The sequence below is a fragment of the Perna viridis genome, chromosome 15 (assembly GCF_037379345.1).
Source record: "Perna viridis isolate PV_CMFRI_1.1 ecotype Kerala chromosome 15, ASM3737934v1, whole genome shotgun sequence".
Lineage (NCBI taxonomy): Eukaryota > Metazoa > Mollusca > Bivalvia > Mytilida > Mytilidae > Perna > Perna viridis.
In genome coordinates this window covers 25,974,541-25,994,381 of record NC_142459.1, presented here as the reverse complement: position 1 = coordinate 25,994,381, position 19,841 = coordinate 25,974,541, and the positions used below count along the sequence as shown (strand labels likewise).

The 19,841-nt window shown below is 31.9% G+C and overlaps 1 protein-coding gene across 1 annotated transcript; it reads left to right on the top strand.

Moving 5' to 3' along the window:
• The first annotated feature begins 2,510 nt into the window (after positions 1 to 2,510).
• On the top strand, positions 2,511 to 19,121 carry LOC148597615 (uncharacterized). The gene is made up of 8 exons (XM_088563056.1): positions 2,511 to 3,166; positions 5,764 to 5,833; positions 6,213 to 6,299; positions 6,533 to 6,892; positions 8,689 to 8,798; positions 9,837 to 11,012; positions 13,825 to 14,326; positions 14,923 to 19,121. Exons 1-8 carry the CDS (start codon positions 2,522 to 2,524, stop codon positions 14,973 to 14,975), a joined length of 3,003 nt encoding a protein of 1,000 aa, XP_088419182.1. The 5' UTR covers positions 2,511 to 2,521; the 3' UTR covers positions 14,976 to 19,121.
• Positions 19,122 to 19,841: the final 720 nt, after the last annotated feature.

The following is a 19,841-nucleotide window of genomic DNA, read 5'->3' as shown; positions in this document are numbered from 1 at the left end:
AAAAACAACAAAATAAAAAACAACAGACTGACAAACGACAGGAAATGACGGACCAAAACAGAGAGGTTACTCAATTAACATCAAAGACAACATCATAAACATTGACAGACAACAGAGGAAACAACAGACAAAAAGAGTTTATAATCACATAATTAATAGATGTAACATTGACTGACAATAACAAAAAAGGCATAATAAGACACTGGCAAGCAATGACTGACAACAAGAAACACATTGATGGACAGCACAGTGACTTATTTACAGGCACGAAGAAGAAAACTGAATCAGACAACCATTCATTCAACATAATAAAACAAATATAAAAACAGAAGTAACAAAAACAGTGCTTGTGCCAAAGTTTAACAACTGAAAAGATGACAGACATAATTACGATAACTGATACAGAGTATTTACCAAAGATAATGACAGACAACAAATCAAACAGCTTTGATTATAACAGACAACGGCTGACACTATCAGCAGTAATTATGACAGGTAACAATTTACAACAACAACTAACACCAACAACAGTAATTATGATAAACAACAACTTGCTCTGTCAACACCTAACATCCACAACTGTGAATATTACAGACAACAACTTACCCCAACAACAGTATTTAAGAACAACAACAACAAACACCATCAACATTAATTATCAACAGTAACAATTAACACCAACAACAGTTATTATGACAGACAACAACTTTCAACAACAGTCATTATGACAGAAAACATACACTATCAACAGTAATTATGACAGACAACAACTTACAACAGCAGTCATTATGGCAGACAATATACACTACCAACAGTAACTGTTACAGACAACAAATAACACCAACAATAGAATTGAAGACAAACATTGCTAACATTAAATATGACAGCCAACAACTTACACAATTAAACTATTCACAGTAATTATGCCAGGCAACAATTTAGTTCAACAACTAATAATGACAGACAACAACTAGCACCATCAATTGTAATTCTGACGGTCATCAACTAACTTTACAAACAGTAATAATGACAGACAACAACTAACATTGTCAAAAGTAATTTTAATTAACAACAAGTAACACTTCCAACAACGAATCACACAACCAACAGTAATTGTGACAGACAACAACTAACACCAACAACGGTATTGAAGTCGGACATCAACTTTCAACAACAACAGGTATTATGACAGACAACAAATCCCACTACCAACAGTAATTTTGTCAGACAACTAACAGCAACAACAGTATTACATTTTGACAACAACTAACACCAACAGCAGTATTTAAGACAGACAACAACTTTCACCAACATTAGTAATTATGACAGACAACAAATCACACAACCAACAGTAATTGTGGCAGGCAACAATTTACACCAAAAACTGTATTGTAGACAGACAACAACTTTCACAAACAACAGTAGTAATGAGACAACAACTAACATTCACAACAGATAGAACTCAGTAATGTTGACGTGTATGTAGGACAATACCCCTCCACTTTTTAACTTTTTAGTTCCAGTTAATTTTTTTTTTCAAACCTTTTTTTATTTTTTTATTTTTTATTTTATTTTTTTTTAATTGGGGGGGGGGGTATTATGAAAAAGTACATATCAAATATCCTAGAATATATTTGTTTATGTATCATAATAGAAATATTGTACATTCCTGTTACTATGACTGTATATAACATAACATGTAACCATGTGCTGGTTATCTTAAAAAAAATAAAAAAACAAACACTGACAACAGTAATTATGACCGACAACATCTAACACCATCAGCTGTTATTTTAAAATACAAAAAATTACACCAATAACAGTTATAATCAAAGACAACAATTAAAGTAGACAACTGTTAATATGACTGATTACAACTAACACCATCAACAATTATAATGCTGACAATAAATCACACTATTAAGAGTAATTATGACAGACAATAATAAAACTATAAACAATTATTATGACGGACATGAAATAACACTGACAACAGTAATTAATTACAGGAGACAACTGACACAAACAATAGTAATTATTACACACAAAAACTAACGCAGACAACAATAATTATGACAGATAACAGCTGACACCATCAACAATTGTAATAACAATTTTTTTCCTTTACTTTGTAAAATGTCAAAAGAAAAAACAGTCGAGGAAGTTACTGAAATTTTCAAATCCCCCATTAAAGGTATCATAAATGATATAAAGATTATGATAGAAACCGACAACTTTGAGTTCTGTGCCTTTGTTTTATGTGTACTGTTCAATGATGGATTTGATGAAACATATATAAATTCTAGAACAACACCAGACAATATTAAACAGAAAGTAACAGATATAGTAGTAACTAATTTATAAATAGATCTTAGTGTTGCAAGAAAGAGAACACAGTTCAGTGATACATTTAAACATCTTGATGGACAATTTAATAATATTGAGGACTTAACGTGTAAATTATCTAAATGATTAAATGAACATTATTGAAATGTTTAATCTGATTTCAGAAAAACACAAAATGATTATAGAAGAATGGAAAAAAGAGGAAGCAATGTTTACGGTTACCAGGGCAACAGAATATGTGGCCAAGTTGATTGAAAAGGAAGATGTTGTTGTAGTTACTGGAAGTTCTGGGTCTGGGAAGTCATCCATAATACACCATGTGGCACTAGAATTAAATAAAAAGAAAAGATATGATATTATTATATTTATATCATGTCCTGCAGATATCAAACAATACAGAGACATAAAGAAGAATCAGGTTTTTGTAGTATATAAAATCTGTGGAAAGAACTTTGTTAATGAACAAAACTTGCAGACATGGTATGACAAGGCTGATGAGATTAAACAACTTCTTCAACCAGACAAGACAGATAAACAAGAAGCTAAAGAAGAAAAACATGGACACATGAAAATTATGGTCTCATGCCGTTTACATATATTCAAAGATACAAAATTCAAGTCATTGAAGATATTTACTAAACATGCATGTGATTTAGAATCAAAAGAGCATCAACTGAATCATGATGAAAGACTTAAAATGATAAAAAAATACACAAATCTATCTGAGAATGATATAAGGACATTAGGTAAAATGTTGGACAAGTATTCTTATTTTCCTTTACTTTGTAAGATGTCAAAAGAAAAAAGGAAGTTACTGAAATTTTCAAATCTCCAATAAAAAGTATTATAAATGATATAAAGATAAGAATAGAAACCAACAAAACTGAGTTATGTGCTTTAATTCTATGTGTACTATTCAATGATGGATTTGATGAAAGATATATAAATCCTAGAAGAATACCAGAAAATATGAGACAGAAAGTTAATGACATAGTAACTAATGTTGGAACACGTCTTGATTTTGAGTTGCTTAGAAAGAAGTTAAGTGATTCATATAAATGTCTTGATGGAACTTATGTCAGGAAAACAGGATCAGTGTACACAATATAGTATATACACGATTCAATTTACTAGTCTAAACACAATTTCACCTAGTGATGGTGTAGGGGCAATAAGTTGTGAATATTGACTGAAATTATCAACTTTGCTGTAACATGGAAATTGATCGTAGTTAGATATATAAATAAAAGAAAAATAATATTTTTTGGCATTATTTCATTGTAATGACGTCATAATGGTGCCACAACTTTATGTCATTGAATAAAAAATAATAAAAAAACTGCTGAGAATTAAAAAGGTTGAAGTTTTTTGGATATATTTACATGCAGAAAAATATGTCCACACCCAAGAAACAACTCTATATATTTACATATGATAAACTATTTATTAATGAATGTATTCACTAAAGATGAAGTTGTTTCTTGGTTGTGGACAATATTTCCTTGCCAAAAATATGACCAGAAAGTGACCAAAAAGTACAAAATTTGACATAATATCTGTATTTGTCTGTCCTTTCAAAGCAAGAATTATCAGAAGTCTTTATGGTTTATTTTTGTGGTTGGATTCAAGTCTCCAAACTCACAATTAAATCATTCAACACTTTTTGATTAATTCTCAGTTGAAATTTAGCCCAATAATACTCTTTATTGCCCCTTCTCCCTTTAGTAAAGAAGGACAATAATAATACCCCATGCAACGAAGTTGCGAGGAATATAATATTTTTGACCAGTCTGTCCGTCAGTCCATCATCAGTTTTCCGGACTTTTGTCTAAACGCTTGCAGAAATTGACATGATTTTTGGTGTGTAAGTTCACCATGATAAGTTACAGGTCAAGTTAACTTTCGTTCCGTTCCCATTATTTTTAATGAAATTATGGCCTTGAACTTAGCAAAATTAACAGAAAACAAGTTTTCCAGACTTTTTTTCTAAATGCTTGCAGATGTTGACATGATTTTTAATACAGAAATTCAACATGATAAGTAACAGGTAAAATTGAACTTTCGTTCCACTGCGATGATTTTTCTAAAATAACAGGCCTTGAACTTAGCAAAATTCGCAGAAAAAAAGTTTTCCAGACTTTTTTCTAAACGCTTGCAGATATTGACATGGTTTTTGGTATACAAGTTCACCATGATATGTTACAGGTCAAGTTTAACGTTTGTTCCGCTCGGATGATTTTTACCAAAATAACGGGCCTTGAACTTAGCTACACTCACAAAAATAACCTTTTTAGTCTTCTCAACACTTGCAGATTATTACATGATTTTGGAATATAATTTCACCATGATAAGTTACAGTTCAAGTGTACGTTTTGTTCCGCTACGATTATTTTTACTTTTGGATTAACTAAAACTAAAAAAAATCACAGTCTTGAGTAAACTACCATTCTCAGTAACTGAATTTCTTTAACAGATAAAGGTCTAAAGCCTAAAAAACACTCTTATTCCTTTTTAGCTCACCTGGCCAAAGGCCATGTGAGCTATTGCTATCACTTGGCATACGTCGTCGTCAACAGTTATACAAAACTCTTCTCCTCTGAAACTACTGGACCAGCTGAAACCAAAATCAGTATGAATGTTCCTTGGGGTATCATGCATAGAACTTCTGTGGGGATTTTTGATTCGTCTAAAAACATGGCTGCTGTTACTAAAATAGAACATAGGGGTCAGACAGTAGTTTTTCACATATATCTCCTAAACCGTTAGTTGTAGCTAAATTCTGACGCAGATAAAAGTGTTTAGCATGATGAGATCTATCTCTGGTCAAATTTTGGTTTTAATCCGTTAAGCCATGTTGGAGTTATTGCCCTTTTTCAATGATTTTTGCAATTTTAAATGTTATTTCTTTCAAAAATCTTCTCCTCTGACACTACTTGACCAATTGAAACCAAATCGGGTATGAATGTTCCTTTGCGGATCCTGCATAGAACGGATGTGGGGATTTTTGATTCATCGAAAAACACGGCCGTTGTAACTAAAAATAGAACATAGGGGTCAGACAGTAGTATATCTCCGGAACCGTTATGTTTAGCTAAATTCTTTCAATTGCTGAAATTATCCTTATTGTAAGGCCTGTGCAAGTCTTCAGGGATAAAAGTTGTCATATGACTCCTTATAAGAGTTCTTGCCCTTGAAATGTGAGAAATTACAAGGTGAGCGATTCAGGCTTCTGGGAGCCTCTTGTTTATCAGGGTCCTCCTACACGTTTTTCTCTTACAAATTTACTTGAGTATCCAACATATGGACACATGGGGAATGTGATCGGGCTCACTAAGATTCTTTAATTGTAATGACTAATGTATCAATATTTGAATTATAGTATTTCATATTGTTAATTTTGCTGACCTTGTTTTAAAAATAGATTCAAGACTGCTGACTTGTGCATTACAGACAGAAAAGAGATCTGAGATGTTTACAGATACAAGTGGTTGTTAATGCACTGCTTATAGAAATTGTTTTAACTGTTTGTGTGCCAGTCGAATTTTATTTGTGTTGCACCCTTGTTTTGTGATACTTTTCAAATGATACATTCTTATAATTCCATGCACACCATTTGTTGATAAAATGTTGAATTGAAATATAAGGGAAAAAATGCATTAGATGTACATTTTTGAGAATTGTTTATCAATGCAAATTATGACATTTTGTCAAAGTTCCAACTATTTTGAGTAGGGGTTTGTAAGCCCTTATCATATTTATTAAAATAATATTGCTAGTGGTATTCACATTTCATTAGAAAAATATAAATTTGTCTACTTACTTAGAATATAATAACAGTAATAATTTTCTTTTGATGTTAAATTCAGGAGTTACTCTCATATATTCACGAGAACAACCAACTGATACAATGAATACAGAAAAGACTTTAACAGGCTCAGACAGTCATAGTAAAGGTTAGTTATATTCTATCGATTTGTTATTGCTTTGCATTGCCCAGAGTGTTCAAAACTTTTCTAAAGTCAGTTTTAATGCAGAAAATATTACTGTATAGTTGCATTTCCTAAACTCATAATTTCATCACAATTTTCATATTTAGGTCTGTTTTTTTTTACCATCTTCTTGATAAACATTTCAATGTGTGGAATAAAACTGTATGGGGATTTGATGTCAAGTCTTATTCATTTAGATGAAGTCAATTTAACTAATTTGAGTTGCAGTTCTACAAAATCCGGAAAATTAGTTCCTACTTTGGAACAGCAATCGATGGAAAAATCCACATTACCAGAAGAAATACACATAGAAAATGAAAGCACATTCACGAATATTGAAACAAATGATATAAGGATTAATGATGAAGGAAGCAAGATAAATCAAGACCTAGCAGACATTATAAAAGCTGGAGAAATAGATGAAAAAGACATCAGAATATCAATATGGGATTTTGGAGGGGACGACGACTTTTATTATACCCACCAAGTATTTCTTGCTAAAAATGCTGTTTTTCTCGTTGTTACAAGCCTTGTTGATTCTTGTGACTGTTCCCTGGGTAAGTACACTGAGATGTAAATGTAAATAAATAAATCTGACATATACATGTTTCAGTTAAAAGCTATTAATAGACAAGTTTTTATTTTTATCTTTTTTTGGCATATTAAAATTCATATCATGAATTATATTAGCTCTTTGACTTTCATCTTGAGCATGCATCTCTTCCATTCCAACTTTAGGTTTTTACTTAATATTTAATGTACTTTTGTTGTGTAATGTTTCGTCAAATATAACTGAGAAAATATCCCTGGTTATGTGTCTTTATTTTACCAACCCTAAGACAAAACAATTTATTGAAGATCCTGCTTATTAATTATATATATTTATCCTGCAATGAGGTTATTTGTTAAACGAATAAAGGTATACGGTTATTTTTTTGCTGTATCCGTACATTAGCAGGTTATCGCCTTTCTGGCTCCTCCCACTCACATGATCGGCGGAACTACTTTTTTTTCTGGTATGCATAAATTAATCATGGCCGCCACCATAGATTCGATATAAACAAATTGCGATTGCGTATCCGGTTAATATTTTTTTCCCTGTTTTGTTTCGTTTTCACTTTTTTAGCTGAATGACATAAAAGATTTTATGTAAACCAAATAATGATTTTGTTTGTATTTTTTTTTCACCGTCATATATATGGCAAATCCCAAATCTCATTCAGATGATACACTATCAGCTTGCAGACGACTTCCCCTGTCATTTCAGTCATGTCGGACTTGGAGCCAGAGTGTCCGTCACAATTTAACATAAACTGGTCCCCACTGAAGAAATTGAAGCATTGCAATATGATAAAACTCTTGAAGAGACAAATGACCAGGAAACTGTTATGCTCTTGGATTCATTACTGCCTAAACCCCAAGATAATGAATCAGAGGAACACTACATTATAGATCTGCCCATACAACTGCCTCCTCTTCTTCAAAAATCTCAAGTAAATATTTCACATCCCAAAGAAACTAGTGCACCAATTTCACCCCTGAAATCTCCTGCCATATACCAAACAGAAACAAGTCGGCTTCTACCTTCCTCGCGAAATACAAAAACTTAATGTTCTTAAAATCGACTTTGCAACTTTTAAAATATTTGTATTTATTGTTCATTTTACTCTTTTGTCTCTTGGAATTAAATAAATTTTGATACATTGCTCATTCTCTTCAAACAGATTTCACGGATTATATGGTGCAGATTAAATTTCAATGTTTAACGAGTTATGTGCCATGCGTATTAATTTTTTTCTTCCGGTTTAACGATCGGGGCTCCTCAGGGGATATGCATTTTAAAATTTTATTTTAAAAATGTACACACGCACAAAACTATTAATATAACAGGATAAAAACAATATATATATATTGTCAAAAATTATTGAAGATATGTGTATTTGGCTTGGAACGGGGGAAATAGCTCGGCAGAGCCTCGCATTTCCTAATCGTTTCGTCGACTCATCACATATCTTCAATAATTTTCGACAATGTACCTATATTTTATATGTATTTGCAAATTTTACTTAAATTTAATTTTGTAAAATATTTGTTTGAATTGAAAATTTGAAACTAAGAAAATCATTAATTTATGATGAAGATACAACCATGTTGTATACGATAGACAGGAAATATGCATTGATAACCACATGAAAAGAAAATGTTACTTATTTGAGCATTTTCAAACATAACAAAATGAGACAAAAACAATTAATGTAATGTCGCATTTTAATACAAACGATAATATTGTATTATATTATTACGGAGTTTATCATTTTTTAAAGAAGGAATACTTTGAACAATATCATTTCAGGTGAATTTAAATTTTGGTTTGACACAATTCACTGTCTGTGTGAAGACACAAATGAAGCTGCATTAAAGCCACCATGTATTGTTATAGGAACACATCAAGATAAATGTCAGGTAAATTCAGTAGAATATCATCATTGTAAATATAGAGAAAATGTGTATATTTTCATGATCATGACTTTGACTTGCTTATCTAGATAAGCATATTTCAATTTAGTAATTTTCATAACAAAGTTTGTCCTTTATTTACTAGTTATAGAAAGGTGATGGAGTGCATTATCATGTTACCCATACTTGTTGTTTTAAGTAGTTGTCAGATTCTTTTATATGATATTATATATTATATAATATAATTTTCGTAAACATCCGGGAGCCATACTGCAGACTATAAGGCCAACCCTATCTTGGAAAAACTATGATTCGATTTGTATTTAATTATCGAAACTAGCAAATATTTTCCGAGACTGGTTTGGTGCTCAGTCACACATACGCAAGTATATGCAAATAAAGCTGCTATTATGCTGTTTTTCAGCTCCTGAAAATGCAGGTACAAACCGGTTATTGATGCTTTTTGTTGCCATAAGTATACAAAACCAAGTTGCTAATAAAACCATAAACGCTCCCTTTGGGAGCGTATTAAAAATTGATGCTAAGTTTGTGTGGAATGGATGCCATAATCAGTTTGGTTATGTATGATATGATTATAAGAAGTGTCAGACAAAGTTGGTGCTAAATTGAGTCAGAACATTATGAATATGAAATATGGGATTTTTTATCTTACGAAAAACATGGCTGTCAGTACTAATAATTTACCATAGGGGTCAAATTGAACAAAGAAAACTGTTGGGTTAACCTAAAATATGGCTGGAAATAAACTTGTTTACACCCCCTGAAATGTGTCACGTTCGCTATCCCACGCACACGAAACATGCACACGATTCCCATGAAACACCGATACGAAGCACATGAAGCATGCACACGGAGCACATGATACACGATAGCCACATGATGCATGAAGCAGGATACATGAATGATCTTTTCGGCTGGAAGTATTCATCTCAGTTACTGGTATATTTCGGAATCTAACTTGCAAAACGAAACTAATAATAGATTATGGTTTATTGTGTACTTCTATTTATGTTATTGTTTTAGGTTGAGAATTTTACAAAAAACATTGACAAAAAATGTAAAAGTATCAACAACTTAAGAAGACACATCTATGAAGAAATTCATTTCACATCCAATACTGAGCTCTTGGTAAAGGACATAGGAAAAATTAAGTCTGCAATCATAAATGCTGCAAAGAAAAGCAAAGATTGGGAAACCAAGCATCCAACGAAATTCATTTTACTTGACAAAGCTCTTGATAAAAAAAGATACGAGCAGTTAATAAAACCATTCATTACTCATCAGGACATTGAGGACATTAATACAAGTTTGACAGATCCATTAACAGCTGATGAATTAGATTTATACCTCCGCTATAATCACAACTTGGGACATTTAATTTTTTATGCAGAATTTCCTGACTATATCATTATTGATCCACAGTGGCTGAGTGATGTGTTCCGATGCATTGTAACAGCAGATGAATTTCAACACAAGTTACCACAACTTGATTGGGAGAAAGTCAGGAGCACTGGTGAAGTATCTGAGACACTTTTACTGGAAATATTCAAAATTAAAAATATTGAGGAAAAGCAATGGGCGTATCTGTTGCAAATTATGGAGAAGTTTCACATTTTGATAAAACCCTCATTTATCAAAGAAAACTTTTTGAAGGAAAAGTGTTCAAAATATTTTGGGCCATGTATGATTAGAAACAGGGAGTTAACCACCTTGAAAGGGCTATATGTGGATGAAGAGTATGACAAATCAGAGTGTCTGTGTATAGAATGTGACTTTTTACCACCATTCATATTTAACCATTTAATCATGTACTTTTGTGAAAAGTATGCTTGTGCTACACTAACTGAGGAACTGCCTCTGTTCTTTACAAATGCAGTAGTACTTGATATTTCTGAGAACATGTGCGAAAAACTGATCGTCATGAAGTACAACAACATTATTCAGCTGCAAGTTCTTGTATTTGGTGAATCATTAACTAAATCATACAGCAATATCAAAACTTTTGTTGAACAAAAAATGGCAAATATCACCGAAACATTCTCTTTGCGAATAAATTATGAATGTAAATGGAAATGTCCTGATACTTCCTATACATGTTGTAAAGGATTTAAGCGTTTCGGTATCTTAGAAGAAAACAAGAAATATCGCTGTGACGAACATGCAGAGGTGCATTATTCTAGAAATGATTGGCTTGAAAGAGTAAGTAGTTTAAGTGAGATACAACCAGAGACAATACGAACCCTCCACCCACCCAAAGAAAAAAAAACAAAGCAGAACATTTTATTGAAAAACAGGCCAAATACGGCAAGACTCAAATACCATTGATTGTTTTGCTTGCGATCAATACTGCGTGAATTTTTTTTCATCTACAAAATATAATATATTTTTAGATCACCTGGCCAACGGCAACGTAAGCTGTCATCGTCCGTTGTCATCGTTAACAATTTTTCAAAACTCTTCTCCTCTGAAACTACTCAATCAATTGGAACAAAACTTGGTATAAATGTTCCTTTGGGTATCCAGCATAGAACTGAAGTGGCCGCCGTTACTAAAAATATAACATAGGGGTCAGACAGTAGTTGTTTGCATATATATCCAAAATGGTTAGGTTTAGCAAAATTCTGAAATGAGGTAAAAGTGTTCAGCATAATGAGATCTATGTGCATTCAAATTTTCATTTTAATCTAATACACCATAATGGAGTTATTGCCCTTTTTCAACGTTTTTTTTGCTATTTTTAATGTTATTTCTTTAAAAAATCTTCTCCTCTTATACTACTTGACCAATAGGAACCAAACTTTGTATGAATGTTTCTTGGGGTATCATGCATAGTACTGATGTGGGAATTTTGATCCATCAAAACATGGCTGCTGTTACTAAACATAGAACATAGGGGTCAGTCAGTAGTTCTTCGCATATATCTCCAAAACGGTTAGGTTTAACCGAATTCTTTCAGTAGCTAAAATGATCCTTATTTTTAGGACTTCAAAAGTCTTCAGGCATAAAAGTTGTCAGACGTCTTCTTATATTATTATTGCCCTTGACAGGGGAAAATGACAGGGCTTTTTTTTTTACAGTTTTCAGCCAATGTCTTGAAAACTATAATAGATTTAGACTTTCATTTGCTGAAATGATCCTATTAAAGTTTTTATGAGTCAAAATTGTTGGACAACTTCTTGTTTTAATTTATTGCCCTTAAAGGCAAAATTCAACCAGGTGAGTGATTCAGGCTCCTGGGAGCCTCTTGTTCGCTTATCTGTTTGTAGTATATGTTGTTTTTATGATATTTGTTATATTTGTGTTGATTTCTGTGATTTATTATGCAACTTAAATCGACTGTATGACATGAGCTGGTTTAATCTGGGATTTAGTACTTGGATTGTGGATGTTTTTCACATGTACCTGTATTTCTACCTGTATATTCCCAGGTGTTATAGATATCAGTGTTTTGATTGGTTAGAGTTTATGAGTGTTTTTTGAGCTATTAAGGTTTATTGGATTTTGTGAAGACGTTGTATTTCTCCGGTTCATTTAGATGTATGTATATGTTCTTTAATATTTGGATTCAAAAATGGTAGATATATATAATAATTTTAAAATGAGTAAATAAATCTGATTAATAATCTCATGCTAAAGGAAATGACACAAATAATTATAACAATTTACGACAAAATGATCTGAATGAAACTAAAATATTAATTAGACAAGACACAAAGCAAAGGAGAAGTAAAAATAAGCAAACCCGAAGCAATAAACTAAAAATGCATACGAAATAAATGCACATGAAAACCCTATATATAGTTTACCTCATATGTAATACAAAAGTTTTGCTAATAAACTAAGTATGTTTATATAGACTGGTTACATGCTAATTATCTACACACAATAAAATATAACAATCAGGAGTCCAGGTGAAATTATCAAGCGATATGTAACTAACAAATAGATGTATACATGGAAGAATTATAAATCTTAAGTAGCAAGACTCATATGAAGTATAGCACTTAGTTTACTCGTTCATTCAAAAACCATAACTCTTTGATAACTCTCAAACCCAATAAAATAGAATGTCAGTAACCTGAAACATGTGAAACTGAATATGAACCAAACTAAATGAAAATGTTACAGAAACTAACCTGAATAGAATCTTAATACTAAAAACATATAAATTAATCTGACTGAAATCGATCAAATAAAATTATGTCCTCCCGCTCATAAAAACATTTAAACCTCACTAACTCCAAAAGATACTCATAAACCCTAACCAATCAAAAGAAAGATATAAATAACACCAGGGACTATACTGGTGCAACATGGGGCAGTCAGATTTTTGTCGCATATATCTCAACATTCAAACCAAAAATTTAAAAAAATTAAGCCAAAATATGATGGTTTAAAAAAATAAGCATGGTGAGATCTATCGAAAGTCGATATTTTGTGTTAACCTGTTCAGCCATGTTGGAGTTATTGCCTTTTTGTCTATAGTTTTGTGGCTATTTTTAATGTTATTAGTATAAAAAACATTCGTCTCCGAAACTACTTCATAGAATTTTATAAAAAGTGCTATGATTGTTCCTTTAGCTTTTATCCAAGAAAAACGTGGCTGCTTTTACAAAAATAGAATTTTCATTAAAGAGTCAGCTAAAGCGATTCGGGGTCTTAAGAGTCTAAAATTATTTTTCTACTTTTAACTTACCTCAAAAATTTATCGTCACATTAGGCATGTACAACATTGAAATTCTAGCAGTTTATGAACATGCATGACATTTTCCCTCCTATACAGTTATTTGAAAAGGTGTCTTATGGTTACTATTTTTTTGGTGGAATATATTCCCTAAATTACCTCATAAGAAATTATGTTGGGAATTTCTTCAGTTCAATACACCTATTCTCGGCCCAATACAACCATCGTTGGGCACTTAAAGATAGGGACGATAGATACACACAAATTCTTAAACTCTAAACCATTTTCTTCTAGGATCATTTTTGTTATACATATTATTTTCTGTAGAAACCAGATGCCATAAATGAACCAACAGAACTTTCAACGAAACAAATGAACTTTACAAGACTGGCAATACTTGTTACTGAAATACTTGCTGATGCTTTGTATGATTTGCTTGTCATCACCAACCCGAACGTCAAAGCCAGAAACCAGTGTGATGTAACGTTCTTATATTCAGAACACAGAAAACAAAACAAATATGTTCCAAGCTCTGGATATTGGGGGAAGGTTAATAAGATTGAAGACATACCATCTACGTCAATATGTCCAGGGGATGACATTGAGCGAATACGTTTAATGAGAAACAGATTAAACCATTCGTCACACTATGAGATTGAATACAAAGAATTTGATGCTCTAGATAAGTTGATACAAGATGTTCTGACTCGTATGTACTCATTTATGAATCTTATTACAAAACCAACTTATATGGAGAGAGCTGCAGAGATTAGAGGAAAGGCGTACCAATTAGTTGACTTGAAATGCTTAAAAAACCAGCTTGAGAAAGGTAAATTAATACTAATATAAATGGTAAAACTTTTTCAGATTTTGTGTTATTGAATATGAGAAAGTAGTATAGCAACTACAGAGCATAGTAGACTGATGAGCATGAACAGTAAGTGGTAAAATAGATTCTCCTTTCGGAAACGAATAAAACATTATTAAAGCGTTTTTTAATCTTTTCTTTGTTATAGAAAAAAAAATTGTGATGATCTTCCGGCGGTTCATGTTTTACAATCATTTATATTAAATGAGATAATTATCTATGCTTAGTTTTTTTGTACATTCATAAAGAAACCAGATTCACAATTGTGGTTGGACAAATGCCCGAAACATATCGAGATAGAGTCATGAAATACTTCAAATTCTGCTTTCAAAAGTCTAAAGTTTTACTTATCATTCATGATTAACTCTTTTTTAATAAATGACATATCTGTTTATTTCGGTGATGTGTGTAAGTCGTCGAAATATTTTGAAGTTGTACAGGTGGACAATTTACTGAACTATTAGAATTTTACTGGAACATGATATTCATATTACATTATACTTTTACTATGATACTTATAGTACATGATATTTTTATTAGAACATGAACTTTTTCAGAGAGACTTATTTATGTGGAACATGCAGACAAAGTTGAAATTCACTATCACTAGGAACCTGGAATGTAGCTATTTGATAAAGTGAGAATTACAAGTGAAGACAACTCGATTTAACATTTTAGGGTAAAATGCTTTAAGCTACTGATGGATTGAGAAACAATGACTTACAATTTGTTTTGATACATTTTAGGTAGCACTCCAGCTAAGGATCATGCTAAATGTGATTCATGGGTAAAAAACCTACATATTTTTATTTTTGATATTTTGTTTGAAATGTCATAGTAAACAGAAATTAACATGTGGTTTTTCATATAACCCGTGCTCTTAGGAGATAAAAATTGTATAGAATGCACTGTAGATTTCAAAATTAAGGGAGATAACTCTGTAAATGACGCTCAAATTCAATAGAATCTACTGGAGTTTCAATGTTGATCATCTCGTAAGAGTAGGCAGATTTGAATGAATAATTACACATTTCATAGTATAGACCCATAAAACAATTTAATTACAAAAATAAAAAATATTTAGCCTTTTTTAGGGTGTATCACATTTTTTTTCAGATTTTGCATGATTCTTACAAAGACAGCTACTTAGTACTTCATATTTGCTTGTTTTTATTTTGAGAGTTTGTTTTATTTTATGTCACTATAATTACTCTTATAATTTACTGTAAGGTTTGCATGATATAAGCTTTAGCTTGATTTGTTAAACTGCAATCAATTTCTGCTTCTCCCAAATTTATTGATTTATGATTGACCGGGTTGTCAGATTCCTATTGTTACATAACTATTTATTTTTTGCTGTTGTTGCTTGTATTTTCATAACCCACTCAACGAGTGGATTGTACATTGGAGTATCTTTCTCCGACTGTCCTGTTAATCCACCCATCCGCCTGTCCACAGTTTTCCTTGCAATTTTCTGACGTCCAAATGGATTGATTGATTTTAAATGTGATGTATGACTTCATATCGATTGGGTATATGTTACTCTCCAATATCAGCTTTCTATTCTGTGGGACTTTGGCGATCATTTTACTATTTAGGATAACTAAGAAAATTTTCATCATAAAATTCCGGAATGATTTAAAATTTTTGTACGTGGCTTCTTATAAATGTTTCATATATTGTAGACAATTTATGTTGCTCCCCAATATTAACCTCCTGCTTCCAGGGGTGTTACCACTTTTCATTACATCAAAAAATTGAGAGCAAAAAAAAAATGATCACAAAAAGTTCCAAATCTATGGAATGAATGTTTGTGGATTTATATATATGGGGCATATATTGTAAGTAATATTTGTAGCTTTCCAATATCAAATTCCTGTTGCATTGGTCTGTGCCATTTTTCACTATTTTGAATAATAGGGTAAACATTTTTCACTACAAAATCTCGGCTTCCGATGTATGAATTGATTTCAAAGCTGGGATGTGATTTATGTAGATAAGTCATTTCTTGTAAGCGATTTTGGTTGTTCTACGGTAATTAAATAACACTTTTTGCATCAAAGTTGTAGATCTTGGCTATCGTCCCACAAAAAAATATTTCTGATTTTTCAATACTAATTACATTTGTACGTTATATTGAACTGACTTTATTTCATTCATGGGTAAATTTTCAATACTGATGAGTGACCATGTATTATGCAATAAGAGTTTAATTTTTTTATTTTTCAAATCTGAATTACGGGTTAAAGAAATCCATGTTTGGTCTTACAATTTGTACTACAAAATATAAGATTAAAAAGTCAAATTTACAAACAAAGTATTGGTTCATACTATTACAAAAGACTGTCAAGGAGTAATTTGACTTACTTTTCAAGAAAAAGATGCATTTGAGGCTCTATTGAATCAAAACTGATTTGAAATACCCATTAAATATTTAAACTGTTATTTGTAATTATAGTTGATGGGAGTTATAACAACCGAGACAAAAAAATAGGATTTCCGAGTTGCTCATAAAAAGTCAAGTCCGGGGTAGACAAACAAGGAAAGGAAAACCATGACCCGTTGAATAAATCAGTTTTCATGGTGCTGATGGATACACCATAACGATCCACGAGTTCATGATGACGACCATAAAACTTCTGTAGTGATGATTTTAATCTTGTAGCAACATAACCCTGTTCCAGACGCCTATTTGTTAGAGTTCTAGCACGATACAAAAAGTCTACGTAGTTTCGGCAAGCTCTGACATAACGTATGAGTTGTGATATAAACACTCCATACGCAGGAGCCAAAAGGATGTTGCCACAAATGAAAGGAAAGTTAACAATTCTGAATGAAAAGTCATCTCGTTTATCGTAAAGTTTGGTCAATAGTTGTCCTTTACCATCGATTTCTAAGTGTAGGTCAAGATATGAGGCTGACTTCACAGTGTCTGTAGTACCCTTTATCTCAAGTTCTTTTGGGTAGATGCGATGTATCAAATCCCCGAAATTAGGATTGTTTAGAGATATTACGTCATCTATATAGCGGAAACTGAGATTGAAGGATCTAGCCAAACGATATTCTTTCTTTCTAATCAGATTAGCTATAAAGTCAGCCTCATAAGAATGAAGGATTAGGTCAGGAAAATTTTAATGGTGAGATAACTGAAAATGAAATTTTAAAATGTGTCAAGCAACTCAAAAATGGTAAAGCTTCCGGTGACGATCTCATTGATGACGAATATATCAAAGGAACATGTCATACCTTGATGCATGTGTATATAAAATTATTTAATATGATATTTGATACTGAAAAAAATACCAGAAGCATGGCTGACGGGAAATATAATTTCTTTTTCTTTTTCAAAAATAAAGGGCTAAACTTGATCCAAAAAATTACAGACTAATAACTATTCTTAGCTGTATGGGCAATTTTTTACGTCTATACTTAACTCAGGACTGAATGATTTCTTGGAAAACTTGAATAAAAATCAATGAGGCTTTCGAAGGGGGTATTCCACAACTGACAATATATTTATGTTACATCTATTATCTTAATTATTACGATTTAAAAAGAATGGTATTAATGGTAAAATATCAAATCTGGTAGTTTTAATGGGTGGAATACTCTGAATTTTTCCCGTGTAATGTAGGGTTGAGGCAAGACGAAAATCTTTCTCCCGTCCCGCGTGATTTTCACTGTATGTAAATGACTTGGAAGATTTTTTTGAAAGTAAAAATATAACAGGTCTAAGAAGTATTTCTGATTACATTGAATCAGAATTCAACCTGTTTTTACATTTATTTGTCATATTATATGCTGACGACAGGGTCAAGTTGTGATTTACAAATCCAGCTTGATGCCTTATACACATATTGACAAGTATGGAAGCTGAAAGTCAATGTTGACAAGAGTAAAGTCGCACTGTTTCGCACACCGTCAAATTTTGTAAAACTCAAAATTAAAAGTTGAAATATGCTGGATATATTGTTTAAATGTAGATAAGTATTTATACTTAGACAGATGTAATATGTGTTATGGTAAACAGGTGTAATTTAAATAAAGAATGGTATCTGGAACGTTTCAGTCCCCTGCCGTATTAGGTTCTCTCCTCAGCATCAGATGGCTGATTTTCAGAATACCTTCTCTCGCACGAACGTTGGGAACTTAAATTACGAGAGAATGAATCGACAAATGAATCATTATTTATACCTTTTTTCCACCTTCTCCATGCCTGCTTTCATCCTGTGGTAGTGTCTAAGTTCCTGATATTTTATAAAAAAAGTATATGACTGTTAGGTTTTGAAAGGCACCTCTGAGTTGTGCTAAAACTCGGTAATATTTTTGTCAGTATGTTACCATTGATACCGGATTTTAACAGAATAATCACTAAATTATTTATAAATGAGTTTATCCTCCACGCACCAAGGATTTCAAAAAATATACACTTTTTTATGAAAAAAAACACTAAAAACATTTCTGTGCGGACTGCCTCAAAACAGCTTTATTTCTACAAAATGAGACCAAATTTTCAGAAATTACCTAACTGTATTGTACTACCTAAGCTGAGCCGTCAGTAGGGAGAGTTGTTAAAATGTGAAATATGGCTGTAGATATCTCCTGACTTCTGTCAAACATATTATGGTGACGAACATAAAAGGTCTGTAGTACCAACAGATTTAGGGTATACCTCTGACTATGAAGCTTTTGTTTGACTGTATCATTATTTACTGGTATTGAGATAGACCAATGGATAAAAGATGTATTGCAAATACAAATGAAATCATACAATTATAAAATAAAAATAATAGTTTAGCCAGGACAGTTGTTTTTTTTTTAATGCACACAAATATGAATTGAAGGCGAAATTCACACTAATTTGAAAATATAAGCAAGATTTTTTCATTCAAATGTTTGGAAACGGCCCTCATATGAGTGTGATTACTATGTATATTAAATGAAGAATTTGTATCCGAGTAAGAACATAATAGGTATAGAATCTGTACAAAACAAACACAAAAAGCACCCAAACAAGCATAAAATATTATATGTGTACATACATTAAATCAAAAAGTTCATGATAACGACCGTAAAACTTATGTATTGATGAATTCAATCGTGAAGCAACATAAACTTGTTCCAGAGACAAATTGGAAGAAGTCTAGCGTGATATAAATATCGCCGGGTATTTTGTGGCATTAAGAAAAATGTCGTCCTGTATATTTTTTTATTCTGAAAAGACAATTAATCAACTTTGTAATATAAAATTACAATAGCGAGCTTAACATTTCTCGTATTGAACTATTTCATAATTCGAACATTTTTTATATTTATAATTGACTAACCTGAAAATACAGGGAACTGTTGCAAAACAGTACACTCTGTTCCACGTATGCCCATACAATGTAGTGACTACAGGTGTGACAGGCAGTTAGTAAACAGGTGATGTTTTTCATGCAAGAGTGCATTCAAATTAAGGTGCGTTTGACTTTTA